Genomic DNA, 15,539 nt, shown 5'->3' on the forward strand with positions numbered 1-15,539 from the left:
AGCCTTCTCAAAGAAGGCTGCACAGCCGAAACGTTGTTTCTTTTCTTCTCTCTTCAGCATGGAATAAACCTCTACTTATTCATCTAGGATTATACTAGAATCAATTATCATGTGATTAAATAAGTACATTGAAAAAGGTGTGCCCAATGAATCACTTTATTTTCAGTTTGGTGTGGTTTAAAATCCGTGAGCGTACTTCCAAATATCCTTACTTGGGCTCATTACAGCCCAGTGCTGCACCAGTGATAATCGTTTGTTCTGTAAAGCATTGCTGGTTTAAAAATTATTTAAAATGTGAGAGGGAATGCTTTCACCTATTTCACCTATATGCCAGCAGCCATATCACCCTGCAACTCACAACTGGCAGCCCACTGAAGCTCAGCAGGTGTGAGCCTGGTCAGTACCTGGATGGAAAGACCTCCTGGGAAAAATCAAGGTTGCTGCTGGAAGAGGTGTTAGTGAGACCAGCAGGGGGCGCTCACCCTGCGGGCCATGTGGGTCCTAATGCCCCAGTATAGTGACGGGGGCACTATACTGTGAAAAGGTGCCATACTTCAGATGAGATATAAAACCGAGGTCCTGACTCTCTGTAGTCATTAAAAATCCCAGGGCGTTTCTCAAAAAGAGTAGGGGTGTAACCCCGGTGTCCTGGCCAAATTTCCCATTGTCCTTACCATTAATGGCCTCCTAATAATCCCCATCTATAAAATTTGCTACATTACTCTGCTCTCCTCCCCACTGATAGCTGATGTGCGGTGAGCGTTATGGCACACTATGGCTGCCGTCGCATCATCCAGATGGGGCTGCACAGTGGTGGTGGTGGAGGGGATCCCCATTACCTGTAAAGCGCTTTCACTGGAGTGTCCAGAAAAGTGCTATATAAGTGTAAGGAATTATTGTTATTATACTTATTAAATTTCACGTATTAAAATAAATGACATAATAGCACATTATGGATGTACTTAAGGATTAACAATAGTTTCTGCCCTCTTGTTCAAGCTTCTTTTACCAATGGTGTGACCCCTGGAGAAACTCAAGACCAGTAAATGATCAGCAAGGTGTTTTCAATTTGCCTGTCTAAGCACAGGGGACAGGCAAGAACTTTCACATTCACCTTGAATGTGAAATACTAAATTTTTCAGGGTTCTCAAACATATCGTATTTTGACTGCTTTGTCTAATCATAAGTGGGTAAATATGTCCTGTGCATCATTCCTTTCAGATTGAGCCATGTCGGCTATAGCTGATGAAACAGCAGGAGACCTGCCTGTGAAAGATATAAGCCTGAACCTCACTGGAGTCGGGGGATTGCAAGGTTTGAAACACCTGGTATTGATTACCAGTACAGACTTTGATCAGTGTCTTCATTAGGGTTCCTTTGTAATCTCTTTCTTTTATGGTAGAAATGACCTAAACGAGCCGTGTACAGTGATTAAAGACACTTGTGCCTTTCACCTGTCTTGTAAAAGCTAAAATTTTGTCTTATTTTCAAAGATTTGTATGACATCCTGTTGCCATAAACAGGAGAAGTCTTTTGATTTCTATTTATAACCTACATTTCCTTTCTTCCCTTTTCTGTTAAGGAGAATATTTCTGTTTGAAAAATGTCTTTGGAAACATTTTGCGAAAAGTAGATCCATATGCACCCCTTATATAAGTATATAAACATATGGGTATTGAAGTTTTTTAAGTTAAGAGGAAGGAAATTGTTATATTGTTATTAATATCTGTAGAAAAACTATGCTGTCTGAACCTTATAGGAGGATTTCTCTCTTTCTTCAACCCGCTGTCTTCACACATTTTTATTGTCTGTCACCTGCCACATGTGTAGGCCACCATAGCTGGTGTATAATGTATATGCATAATATGTATAATCCATATCCATGTACTGTCTAGAAAATATACTATATTTTAAATGGAGGATAATATGACTTTTTTTAGCTTAAATTCTGACTAAAAATGCTAGTGTGCTTTGTATAGAGTGCACAGAAGACTGATGTTTACAAATTATTAATTTGTTTCTTCCAAAAAACAGGCACATTCGCTTACACTCTTTAAAATGGTCACTTTCATTTCGACTTGCTAAACAGCACAAGTTTTAGTACAGGATTAGTAGAAGAAATGATTACCATTGTTTAGACATTCAAGAATGAATTTTTTCAGTGTTACTTGACAGAATGCACTGCAAGTTTGTAGGTGGTGCAGAGCCTGACCATAGTAAGGGCACAGCGAGTCCATGTGTCTGTGTCTCTACCAGCGTATAGCGTATAACGTATCAAGCTCCCAGTGCAGCACTTGTCATTCCTCTGTGAATGAAGATTAATTCCTTGGTGGGTGCAGAGTGCTATCGCAAACAAATAAAGGCCGTTCTAACAGATCTAAACTTTTTAAACTGCCACCGCCTTGCCCTGCCCATTTTCTGATTGCAGTGAGAATCCATGGCATTGGAACTCCAGAGTCTCAGACCGTAATGGTGAATTCCTAGGTAGAAGTAGCCAATGGTCTGTTGGCTTTATGTTGGCAGATGTGTCGGTGACGCAGAATTCCCGAGCACGTCAGGCTGTGTCACGCATTAGCCGAGAGGAGCTGGAGGATCGCTTCCTCCGTCTCCACGATGAGAACATCCTGCTCAAACAGCATGCCAACAAGCAAGAGGACAAGATCCGCAGGTCTGGGTGACACGGATGCACACTGGCGGCTGAATTCTCAAAGCATTCTCTCCTTTTGAGTTTGATTTTGTTTCATGTTTCTTTAAACAATCCTTCTATTTCTGTTACAAGTCATGAACCTTCTTTTATTTGTATCTACAGTAAAACATGTTTATGGCTTTAAATTCTTTTAAAGGTTTACAGCTGTTAATTATTCAGAAATTGTTGACCAACTGTTTTTGTTGTTCCCTTGGGTTAAATTTATACACAACTTTGTGAATGCAGCCTTTAACCCACTAATACTCACTCCTGGACTGGGAGGACTGCCATGTTCTATCCTGGACTCTTAATGACTTTATCTGAATCAGTTATTCACCTAATTGGTCTGTATTGCCAATGTTTTCAGGTCTTTACTGACTGAGAATTATAAGTCGCCTCTAATACCTGCAGCCCTCCATGACCAGGAGTGAGTTTCACATGTTGGCTATGGCTTTGTGCCTTAATCCCACAAGATTAAGTTACAATTTTCCTTCTCAAAACACTAACCTTTTACTTTTTAATAGATCTGGCTCAGTGCTTTCTAACACTTAATTAAACCCACTATATTTTTATAACGTTTTAAAATATGTCAGGTAACCCAATATAAAAGTGTCCTTATATACAGAGACTTAATTGGAGGATCAGAAAGGTGTAATTAGTACTTCAGGTGCTGTTGGTAGTTTTTACGAAGTAGTAATTTGAGCAATTAGGATTTTAATTTGCAGTTGTGCACCACTTTGCCAACAATACCTGCAATTTGTGCTGCAGCAAATCATTCACCTTTTGAACAAATCCTGTTTTCTGTTCTTTGAGTTCTCTCTCTTTTTTTCCCCCTAATTTAAACACAGGGCATGTGCTTGAAAGCATTTGCAACACTTTCAGATGTGGTATGATCTTAGGAAAAAAAATGTGAACTCCTGTAGCTCATCAAATCCCCTTTTCTTTTCTCTGCCCAACATGACTTTTTCCATTCACTATCAAGCGTGTTTTCTGTTATCGTGCATTGGATCAGCTCCGGACTACCCTTTGACAAGGCATCTTTTTTTATAATATAATGAGTGCATAAAAAAAAAGGTTGGCAGGAATCAAAGGTGAAGTGAGCTCAGTGCCAGAAATACAATTGAGCGCATTAAAGGAAAACGAAAACCATTGTGTATGGTCCGTATTAAGAGCAGAACGCCAGCCCGGCAGTCATTTTTTCCTGAAGCCTTTAGGTTTTTACATTATTTAAAGATCATAAAGTTAAAGATAGGTTCCATTATAAATAAGGACGTGTTTCCCGTTTGGGGAATTTATATTGGGCCACCTACGCTTTATATAGCATTATCAAATTGTAATGTGGTTTCTGCAAGAAAGGAAAAAAAATGCAGCAAAACTGCAAACAATATGGCCTTGGAACTTCCTATGTTATTAGTGATCTTTTTGACTTTACTTAAGGTACTGTAAGAATTGCAAACTGTACATTTTACCGACCACATCCCCTGGCCACAACTATTCTTAGCATTATGTGGTGCATTCATATAGAACCATGCGTTTGATTTTACTTTTTTTTTTGTACTGAATGAGCATATGGAGCAAGTATGTGCGTCCCCTGTGCACTAACCTTCAACGATAAGCCTTAGGAAACTGTTATTTGTCAGTGCTATAAAGCAGATTGCTGCCCAGTGGTTTCAATTAACTTCAAAGGCTTCTTCACAGGCAGTAATAGTTATATCAAAACCTGAAATTTATTATTCAGGTTCCGTACTGGAGTCTTCATAGCGATTATGTACCCCCTTTCAAAAGAGATTTTTTTTTTTGCTGACTTTTCACATTCCTCTATTTCTGTCTTTATTTTTTTTTATGTCAATACCACCCCCATTTACCTTTCTCCCCCCGTTTTTTACCCCCATCTCCCTCCCCGTCTCTCTTTCTGTGCCGGGGCTCTGCAGGATGGCCACCAAGCTGATCCGACTGGTGAAGGACAGGAAGCGGGCCGAGCAGCAGGACGGGAGGCCGCGGCCGCTGGGCCGGGACGTGGAGATGGAAGAGCTGATCGAGGAGCTGCAGGAGAAGGTGCAGGAGCTGGAGAAGCAGAACGAGGGGCTGAGGCATCGACTGATCGCGGCCAAGCAGCAGCTGCAGGTTCAGGGCCGCAGGCAGTCCCCTTACGGACACGTCCAGTCCCGCATCAACAGTGGCCTGCGCAAGCTTCGGGACGACGCTCAGCCCAGCAGAGGTGTGGTACGCTCTCAGAAGCCGTGCCCCTGCTGAGCTCATTTCATTTGGGCTGTTCAAATACGTGAAAGGACACCAAAGTTAGTTCTTCCCCTCACCATCTCTGAAGCAGACTTGGCCAGTAACTATTGCCTAAAAATGTTCATGCTGAATGTGTTACATTTAACAAGGTCCATTTTCAATTTGATAGTCCATATACCAGCTTTGCCTTACTTTAATTATATGTCTTATTAGCAGTATTGATTCCAAGCGGTGCTTTAGTGTGTGCTTTTGGTTAATGTGAAAAACAATTTCGATGGCTCAGGAGAAGCTAAGATAATTAATTCAAAAAATGTGTCATGGTCATGGAATAATTTTCTTATCCGATTTGTCACATGCTTTACTTAGCTCTGTTCTGTACAAGGTGCTTAGCCATGCTGTTCCTGAAGTAAGTCCTGCCATATAAATGCCGTCCTCAAAATAAGCAGGGCCAATAAGCTGTTTTATGAAAACAAGGCACATTTAATATATGCTAATGAATCTGAAATGATCACGCAACACCACATGTTTTGTAAACAGAAAGAGTTTGCAGCTCTTGTGTAATGTAGCTGTGCCTCTGTGCTGGGATAATTTCCAGAACATATTTGGAAGAGTCATATTGCTGTGATTTAGACACCAAGAGCACTGGGAGGCCAGTAAAAGTGATGTTTTTAATATGCAAAAGACATCGCTCGAAATATTACAAACAATGTGACACAAGAAATTGCTCATTTAGAAAAGGTTTTTTTTTATTTACATGTATTCATTTTTAGAAAATGTAAGTCGGCAAAGGAGAAAAATCACATTTTACTCTTAATGCACTACTGCTGCTGGATGAGCTTGATTCACTCTGTTTTATTGCATTGGATTTGTACTATACATATGACAGAATTTTCTTTTTAAGCTTCTTGTAAAGTTCTTAAATTGAAATGTAACAGAAAGCGGGTAGCAGTTACTGCAGTTCTTGGAATCCAAGTGATTGCTTTGGCCTTGAGTCTGCAGTCTGAAGTCTGTGTCTGAAGAGATGTTTGTGATTGTCCTACAGGGCTCAGAAGCATGGAGCCTGATGTTAGTGCAAGGGCAACCCAGACCATTGCCCCCCGTTATGGACACAGCCTGCTGGATGATGCCCGAGCTGAGATCCGCAACCTGTATGTGTTCCTAACCTCTGCCTCAGAATATTTAATTGAGATGATATTTGTTAGTCTCATATTCTGCATTAATATTCCCTTGATTTTTTGTTTTTGTTTAGCACTGATAGTGCAGCTCTCTGATCTGTGCATTTCCGCTGGTCTCTTTGCAGGGAGAATGTGATCGAGTCACAGCAAGGGCAGATGGAGGAGATGGACAGGGTGACAGAGATGCTGAGGGAACAGTTGAAGTGGAAAGAGAAGGAGTATGAGGAGTCCCTGCTGCAGCTCCGAGAGCATCAGGCCACTGGCCAGAGGTACTACTTGCTTCAGTTTGCACACCTGGCCAATGTACAGAACTGTCTGCGCAGCACTAACTCCACTCTGTGCACAGACTTTCATCGTATACAGTACTATTTGCTTTTTGTCATTCCTCCTGGCAGCCTCACTCCACACAACATGCTCAGTTAACGAGTGAGTAGCAATCAGTTAATTGATCAAGAGCCTGCATTTTAAAGAGTTAAAGCTATATTATTCTCCTCTTATCAGAAACAGCATTAACAAAACAAAGTGATGGCAGTACTGTGGTTTTACAAAATATATGTATAAATATAAATAATATAAAATATGAAAAAAATTAGTAAAAAATAAATAAAAATTAAGTAATACAAAGTAAAAAGGCATGTTTTACATTAGTCCATTTTACAGCGGTATTTATGTTTTTACTTCCTGAATGTTTACTTGTTCAGTTTTAAATATGGTTATGGCACAGGGCTACTATTTTTACATGTTCCTCTGGAAAAGAAATGCAGTATTGAGTAAAAGTAAACTGTGTGGCACAAGGATTATCCCAGCGGTTAATTTTTTCAAATATTTTCATGGAACATTTCGGAAGTATTATAGGGAGAATTTGATTGGGAGAATTTGATTTGATCTTTTAAAAACACAATGGCTTAATTGGCTCTCTTTTATTATTAAGTATTAAAAGTAATTTAATGATTCTGTGCTATTTGAAGTGTTAAGGGGGTCTTCTGTAATCAACAACAAAAAAGCAGGACTGAGAGTAGCCGGTCGTTTTAAAGGGTGAGGAAAAAATTGCAATGCTTCAGTTGCATTGTTTAATGGAGGCAAACTCGAACGGAAACAAGGCTTGGCTTCTGATTAAACACAGTGGTGTGCAAAGGGGCAGAACCAAGAATAATGTTTTAGAAATACAAAACCTGGAAATTACAGAGGGCTCCCTGCTGTTTAAATTCTGAATCTCCGATAAGGGCATATAGCATAATGACACCCTTTGAAGGAACTCTAAGCACATGGTAAAGCTGGCTCTGTGCTCAGGCTGCACAGGTCTGTCCTCAGTGGTGCAGCACTGGAAATGCAGGTCCGATTGCACAGCAGTTATGTCCTGCTAGACCTTTTGAAGTCCTTACACGAGTAGTAATAAAATCACGCTTGGAGTTAGGGCACTTTAAGCAGTTGAAAAGATGAAAGGAAAATATTCAGAGTACAGTGATGATTATTTGTGCAAAGCACCAGCTTAACAGACTCATTATCATCACGAGAATGTGAGGGGTTCTCACTGGATCGCCGCCACTTTAAAAGTGTGGTGGAATCCATTTCAGAAATAATAATAAGGATAGTACATACCAGTTGTGTTCTTGTATTTCTCATTCTTCTGCTTTGATAAAAAGACCAGAAATTTACTTTAGTAATTTAAAAAAAAACACAACATGATGCAAATCAATGTAACAGAGTGGAGTTCACTCAGGGAATGTAGTATTGACATTTTTTGCAAGGCTTATACAGTACAGTATACTGTAAACGATGTTGTGGGCTCAGTAATCGTGATAGATGGACAAAGAAAACTCACTTAGCTGAATAAAGGAGAAATTTATGTTTTTAAATCAAACCTAAAATTTGTATTGTTTCTTCAGTCCGAAATAAAATCATGTTTCTGTTTCCACAGCTTTAGTTTAAACAAACACAGGGGAATGTTAAAATTGCCATTTTTGTGTTTCACCACCTTTTAAATGGTCCTCATGTGGTTTCTTGTTAACCTCACTTAAAACCCACCAAAACGCATCAAATGGCTATGACCCTGGTCCGTTAAAAAAAAAAAAGGACATTGGAGGAACATATTCATTTTTTTTTCCTGTTTGAAAGTAGGTCCAGAGTGCTAGGTTTCTGAAGAGCAGTGACTTCCAACTGTGCATGACATTTATGGCAGAGATCCCTTAAGAAAAATGTTATTTAAACTCCTCACAGCATGTGTTTAATTGACCGTTTTGGTTTGGCATCGGCATGACACAAACTTTTGGTTATCCAAAGCCCCTTAATTGCTTTGATGTAAGAACCGAAATGCTGCTTGCTTTTATTAAAGTCATGTTTTTTCCTGTTGTTGCGGCCCAGTTTAGAACACTTAGCTGTGATTTCTGCATGTGTTCTACATAATGCCTCATTAGTTAAAAATCTTACATTTGTTTCAAGAAGCCCTGATTTTTTTGGCTTGCAATATATTTTTTTCTGTTTTTATATAATTTCTCATTCATTGGATGGGTGGATAAATGGAAGCAACCTTAAGGCAGATTATAAAGGAAATGTAATAAAAAATTGGGAATTGTCAATATTAGTGACAGCGAGTTCACATTCAGTCATCAAAAAGTGTAGCCCAAGTTCTTTTTTATTTTTTAATTTGTTAATGGCTTTGTAATAAGTAGTCAGGTCACACAATGTTGATGTATGCTCTCTCACATTAACATTAACATAATTATTTAAATTTGAGCCTTGTAAGAGCTTTCAGTCTGGTCCATTTCCAAGCAAAACTGAGTCAGCTGCCTGCACTGCAGCAGTTCGTATTTGTGGTTTGCAAAGAGTCCTACCAATAAAACATCCAGAACACACATGAAACTCAATAGCTGCAACTACAGATTTTTATAAAATGTTATGTGTCATATTTGGGCCTAATGTATTTCAAACGTTTCAGTTTTTTTCTTCCAGAATGAAAGCTTTGTTAGTGAAACTGCTTTTCTGACTTCAGTTTCTGACTTTTTAGTCCAAGCTAGCAGCTCAGAGTTTTTGCCGAGTATCCTCAAAATTGAAGACCCCTTGCTCCATAATACATCAATTTATATATACTGTATATTTATTTTTCAGTTGTGTTTAAGTAGTTGATTATTTTAGGCTTATGTTTTGGAGCCATCCTATGTTGCTCCATGTAGTCATATCGTGTTTTCTTTCTGTGTTAGTATAATCTTGTTTAAAGGACAGGGCTGTATATTCTGTTGCTCACCCCCATCATTCCTGAATATTTGTATTTAATGTGTAACATTTGACACAGCAGGAAAAAAAAACAGCTTGGGTTAGTTTTTCTTAGTTTCCGCCCGTTGTTGCTTCTAGTAATTCTCCTTATGAACTTCAGTTGACTCTGAGCACATGACAGGGCAGTTGTTTAAGAGAGGAAGAGGGAAAAGAACATGATGTCCCGAGTGCGATGGTGCTTGGGTAGAAGTCCTCAGTGACAGGGAGGCAGGGGGTGCGTTAGTTGTCTTTAGGAAATTCTTTTCCCATGATACCATCATGTGAAATACACAAGCCTATTGCCACATTGAAAACCACAATATCTTATAAATGTCTATTATACAAATTGGTTTCTGTCTCAAGGCAGACAATAATTTGTAAAATATGACATTGCTCATTGCATTTTTTTATTCGTGGTCCTTTTTATTAGTATTTTTTTGTTCGTTCTCTATTTCTTCCTACACGGAAGACCTTTTTTGGTGAAATTCGGTGAAGAAAACTTTTTTTAAAAAGCAGAGCTTTCACGCTTTTTTAAATCTTGTATCGACTCACAGGTTCATGCCTCTAATTTTCACTGCTGTGTTTTAGTTTGAGCCTGTGAATTGTAAGTGTCTGGTAGTCAGGCACATTCCGATATACTGCAAAATGTACAGCGTGTACAAAAATGTCACATAATTATGTGCTTTAAATTTGGGTTATTGTTTGTTTTGCTTCCTTTTTCCAGACTGGGGAATTATACCCTGTTATGTGATTGGGATGACATCCAAATGAGTATAATGTTGAAATACATTTTGAGAATCTGTGTGTAGAATGGGATCACTATCAGACTAAATCAGCATAGGAGTCAGTTGAACAAATTTAAATAAAATTCATGATTTTATCATGTATATATATGGTATTGGGTATCCTTCCTGGACCTGACCACACATTTCTTTATGAACAGTAATACAGCAAAATTGTTGGATGAAGCCAATCATTGTTGTGAGAGAAGCAATTGGCTAGATTCCTGTCTATGCCAAACAAACGTATGAGTCCTGAGTAGTGCAACCTAATTTTGATCTGAATTCTCATTTTGATCCATTACTGAGTACTGTGACTTTATTTTTAATCTTAACCTACTGTCAAAAGACACTTAGTAAGTGCAGGTTAGTCATAACGTCTGTGAAAGGAGAACACAGCTGGCTACACAGAAAAGAACCAGTTGGGTTTCCTTGATCCAACCTGCAGCAGAGCCACAATATTGACAATCAGATTGTCCTATCAGGCACCTGAAGACCTTGACCTGTTCTTAAAATACGAGCATCATGAAGGAAGTACCACACACCTCACCAGGGAGTGCTTTCCATTACTACTTTTTTTCTTCAAGAAAAGTAGCCCAGTAAAATCTTTTGAAGACGTGAAGTATTTTGTAAGTTGTTTGTATTTAATTTGTGAGCCAGATTAATAAAACAAGGTGTGCTTATAATAGTGTTCCATAGGCACGCTTTCTTGACAACGTTGCTGTCTTAATGTACAGGATGTAGTTGGGACACTTGTAAGCCAGGCTGCTCCTTCCATTATGGTGTCACAGATGTCTGTTGGGCAGTAGCCTAGCTTTTCTGCTTGTTTGTCTTTTGACTAAGGACAGCTGACTGGGCAATGCCAGAGCACCCTGGTCTTTGATATCTGAAAGAACAAAAACGAAATTGCTTGGCTCTCAGCTGCTTTGCAGATGTTTCAGCTCTCTGAGTCCGCTGTCTGAACCGAATGTAGATTTGTGACAATTGTTTCCTTCACAACATGTGCGTGAAAGATATATATACACTCATAAATATTACAAGAGAAATATACTATTGCTAAATAGTATTATATTTTTTCATATTTCTGTGGTTTAGTTTTATAATGTCTTTTGCCCTATTACCGTATTGGAACTGTTTTCTTAGGCTGTTTTTATGTGGTTCCTAATATGAGTCAGATTGTTTACAGGTGGCTCTAAAATTGGTAGTCACGGGGCAGCATTATAATGTTTCCTTCTACTTTATTAAAGTTTGTAACTTTTCTTTGCTGTACATCATGTTGTGTTCTGTTTCAGTAGGCTTGTTTGTTGAAATAGTTCAAGTAGGAAGCTGCATTAGCATGTTAAGGCTGCAAAAGAACAAGTTAAGGTTTATTCCGTGCCGAAAAGAGAAAAAAAGAAATGCAACGTTTCAGCTGTGGAGCCTTCTTCGGGTGTGATTGTCTTCTTGTTTGTTGATTTTAGTTGGTCAGAACCAACTTTTTAATTTCCTCAACTTTTTCATCAGCTAATCTCATAAGGACTAAAATGCATGGTGATGTAAGCTTTGCAACTGATGAAACAAATTTAACTCATGGCTTTATTCTTTGTAATTCTAAGTGCATCTTCTGTGAAATATCCTCCTATAGCATTGGTAAACCATACCTGTAAAATAGGAACAATTCTGATTCTACCTGCTGTTTCTGATTTGTTTTTAATGTATTAGAATTTCTTTATTTATGGCCAATACAGCACTTATCTTAAATTTACAGTTTAATAATAGTAATAATACTGTGCATCCCATGTAGGTCAACCATAAAGGACAATGTGGAGATGATCAAACTGCAGAAGCAGCTTGCCGAGAAAGGCAATGCTTTTACTGCTTTGGAGGGGAGATTCTTCCAGCTGCAGGAGGTAACAAAAGTTTCAGCACTTGCTTTCATGCACGGATTTCAAATTGTTTGGTAACTCACTGCTTCTAACATTTTTAAGCAGGCAAAAAAACAACAAAGAGAGAAAAAAGCAGGTCTATAACCAAAATGTGAAATATCTAATTTTTCAACAATCTGAATTAAGGATGTTCTTAACACCAGGGATTACACTAGTTTTCGTCAGACTGCAGTGCGAATGGCAGTAAGCATTAGTAATTATTTATCCCATGCACCAAAACAACAAATAGCAAATTTAGTTTTTATATAACAGACATTAAGTTCATCAGTACACAAGAAAGTATTGATCTGCTGAAGGCTGAGACTTAAGTATATATCTTGGAAATTTAGAAATGCATATAAAAAAGTAAATTTTGTGGTAAAACTTTGGTTCAGATGTTGTATTAATCAGATGACCAGAATGAAATTCTGCAGGAAATAACCTACCTTCACTGCTCTGTAACCATCAAAAGGCAGATTTATTATCCTTCACCTTGCATTAAAGATAAAAAAAAGCATGATGTAAAAACATCTTAGATATTCTATCATTAAAGCTTGCCTGTAGATGTTTTGCATTTTACCTGCAAACCCAGAAGCCTCAACACACACAATCCATAGCTAATTAATAAAGTAAGGTCTTTGAAATTGTCCCTTCAGGGTCCTTTTAACCAAGTGATTAAGCTTGTAGGAGGTATTGTACTCAAGGTACTGTGGCATAACAAATTGCTTACTAATTTATATGCAAATGTTACATTACATTTCTTTTTGCAGAGAAAATGGCACTTACTACAATGCCTAATCTCAGTATCATTTATATAATAGGGCTATTAGCTGCCTTTAAAAAGTGTTCAATTCATTCTGCTTTCTAGTGGAATTTGGAAGTCTAGGAAATAAGTGTGTGCTGGCTAAGTAAATTTTAAAGACTTTAATAACCAAGAAATTGTTGATATCATGTTTTCAAAAACACTAGCACTTGAGAAAAACACATACAGTACGTTCTTGACCAAGTGCTAATAGCCGTTAAAACAGATTTCTTTATTTACCAACCTCTCCTTCTGAACCATTCAATTAGTTATTGGTGGATTTGCGAAAGTCATTGAAGTCAGACCTTTGTGCTTCTTATCCCAGTCTGGTTCTTCATAAATCAAGTTATGTTAAAACTGCAAAAGAAAACAGTTTTTTGAAAATACACTCTTACAGCAGCAATTTTGTTTTTATACGAAGCCCTTGTTGATGTTATTTACTTAACTATGGTAGTTAGAACTGTGTGATTGTAGAACCAAATGTGGAAATGTGGTTTTCAATAATACCTCCCAACTGGAGATATAATCCTGTTAATGAAGCACAAAATAAAAAGATTTAAGGTATTTCATGTTCAACAAGTCGGTTACTTTCATAAAAGTTAATAGAATTAAACTGGGTGAGGGTTGTCCTTGTGACAGTTGTCCAAAAGTGCTCATTATGTTATTCAAAAGAAAATGTGTCTACATTAATATTGCCTGGGTCACCCTGACTCATTTCTGTTTTTTTAGAAGTTACATAAAATTCATATATTGTTTTTAACAGTATCGATAACCCTGCTGTGCTGTAGTGGAGTCGTCCCAGTGTGCGCTGTCTTAAACAGCAATAAGGGGGTGGAAATGCCAGGCTGTGAGCAGCATTTACTGTACCTAAATAAATGAAACATGTTCTGTGGCTGAGGATTAGTGACAATGTGGGACAGAGCTATTCAGTCACATACCTGTGGTTAGAATTGCATTCTGCCTGCCACATGTCGTGGTGCTCTGGTCAGTAATCCTGACCAGTTCTTTTGTAACTCGCATGTCTGATCTGGTCCCCAGATGTACAATTGGGCCACTTCTTGGCCATAGTACAGTTCTGCCAGCCCCACCCCAATAAACTGTGTTGGTTTGGTAAAAAAAGCCATGTCTTTCTCCCTTCTGTAGTTCTTATCACATAAACTGTCAGTCAATGCTGTCTCCTACTGGTAGGCCTTTGAAACACAAGCACACTCTCAGCCCTAGGAACTTGGCTTACCTACAGTGGATGTAGACTACTTTTTATTGCGGGTGACTAATGCTGCACAATCTGCTTTGTTTTTTTTCCCTGCTTTGAAAGGGAAAAAAAAACTCCTTGAAGCAGTGGGAACAGTTTGTCATAGAGAGAGTTTTTAAGCTTGTTTAGATTCTGTAGCATTGCATGCACTTTTAACTGTAAGAGTTAGCCGAGATACCCAATCAAGATACCCATCCTGTTTTGAATTCTGAGAAAAGCAGAAGATAACGCATGAACCTATCTTATGTTAATAATCGGTAGAACTTTGTTTTAAAAATAAAAATGTTACTGTAAAAGGCATGTTTTTTCTGTCTTTGTGATTTTTCCTCCCATTGTTTTCAACGAGTGTAATCTTACAGCACCTAATAGATAACTATGTGTTTAGATAATGTGCACAAAATGGCCACACCTTTAAGACACAGCAAATTATTCAGGTTGTCCCTTGGATGCCTTCCTGCACCATTTGGGCTGCTTTCTCAGCTTTCAGCATCAATCCTCAATCCATGTAAAGCTCGTCATTCACAGACTGGCTTGGTGTTTCCTCCTCAGAGCCAGAGGACTCTGAAAGCCAGCCATGATGCGCTGATGGTGAAGGTGGATGAACTCAATGCACAGCTGAAGGACGAGCGTCTGAAAGGCCTGAGTCTTGAGAAGCAACTGCAGGCCAGCTCTCTGGCACAGAGGAGATCAGAAGAGGTACTTTTCTGCTTGACGTACAAATTGGACAAATGGCAGAATCCATTACTATGTGTTTTACCTCATGTGCAGACAATCAAGAGTTTGTGTAATAAAGTTAAGAGGGCCAGATTATCAGGAGACAGATTCTGCATGTGTGTCTGAGTTTGGTCAAGACACCACTATTGTTTTGCCTTTTTGACATCCCCTTTGGTGTGTCTCGCTGTATCCTCCCATCTGTTTTAGCTGCAAGACCGGATCGGTGATCTGGAGAAAGAGAGAGATCTGCTCAAGGAAAACTACGATAAACTTTTCAACAGGTAAGGGGATTAGAGTTGTACTTTCTGTACTTATTCAACATGTTTAGAATGTATCAGCTGAATACAGAATGCTCAATGTGTTGAGGCTTCTGAAAAGCACTTCTTGATAATATAAAAAAATAAAGGTTTGTGGGAGTCTGGAACAAGCTACCCAGCCATGCTGCTGAAGCCGATACACTGGCTTCTCCTGAGAGACAGCTGGATGAGATCCATGGATCGAGTTAACTACTAACTACCAGATAGGCTAGAAGGTCCATATGTCTTCTTCTCAGCTGTAACATTTCTTATGTTCTGAATTTGTATTTAGTCTTTCTTTAAATGGTTTATATACAGAAAATACAATTTTAGAATGCACAGTGCTCATGAAGAAGAGGAGTTGTCCACGTGGTGGCATTTTTAAAAGCATGGTCTGAACATGCTAAATGTCAACCACAGAGGAAGGAGCAGACCAAAAGTAAA

General features: G+C 38.5%; 1 protein-coding gene across 1 annotated transcript in view; it reads left to right on the forward strand.

Annotated features, from left to right (window-relative positions):
- The window catches only part of rpgrip1l (RPGRIP1 like), a 62,647-nt gene that overhangs the window by 3,168 nt on the left and 43,940 nt on the right, over positions 1-15,539 (forward strand). The window contains exons 2-9 of the mRNA XM_088613575.1: positions 1,222-1,314; positions 2,524-2,668; positions 4,618-4,904; positions 5,967-6,072; positions 6,225-6,368; positions 11,911-12,016; positions 14,635-14,781; positions 15,007-15,080. Of these exons, the coding sequence (XP_088469701.1) occupies positions 1,230-1,314; positions 2,524-2,668; positions 4,618-4,904; positions 5,967-6,072; positions 6,225-6,368; positions 11,911-12,016; positions 14,635-14,781; positions 15,007-15,080 (1,094 nt within the window). The 5' untranslated portion in view covers positions 1,222-1,229. The remainder of the gene's footprint in view (positions 1-1,221; positions 1,315-2,523; positions 2,669-4,617; positions 4,905-5,966; positions 6,073-6,224; positions 6,369-11,910; positions 12,017-14,634; positions 14,782-15,006; positions 15,081-15,539) is intronic.

The sequence above is a fragment of the Lepisosteus platostomus genome, chromosome 20 (assembly GCF_059453375.1).
Source record: "Lepisosteus platostomus isolate fLepPlt1 chromosome 20, fLepPlt1.hap1, whole genome shotgun sequence".
Taxonomy (NCBI): Eukaryota; Metazoa; Chordata; class Actinopteri; order Semionotiformes; family Lepisosteidae; genus Lepisosteus; species Lepisosteus platostomus.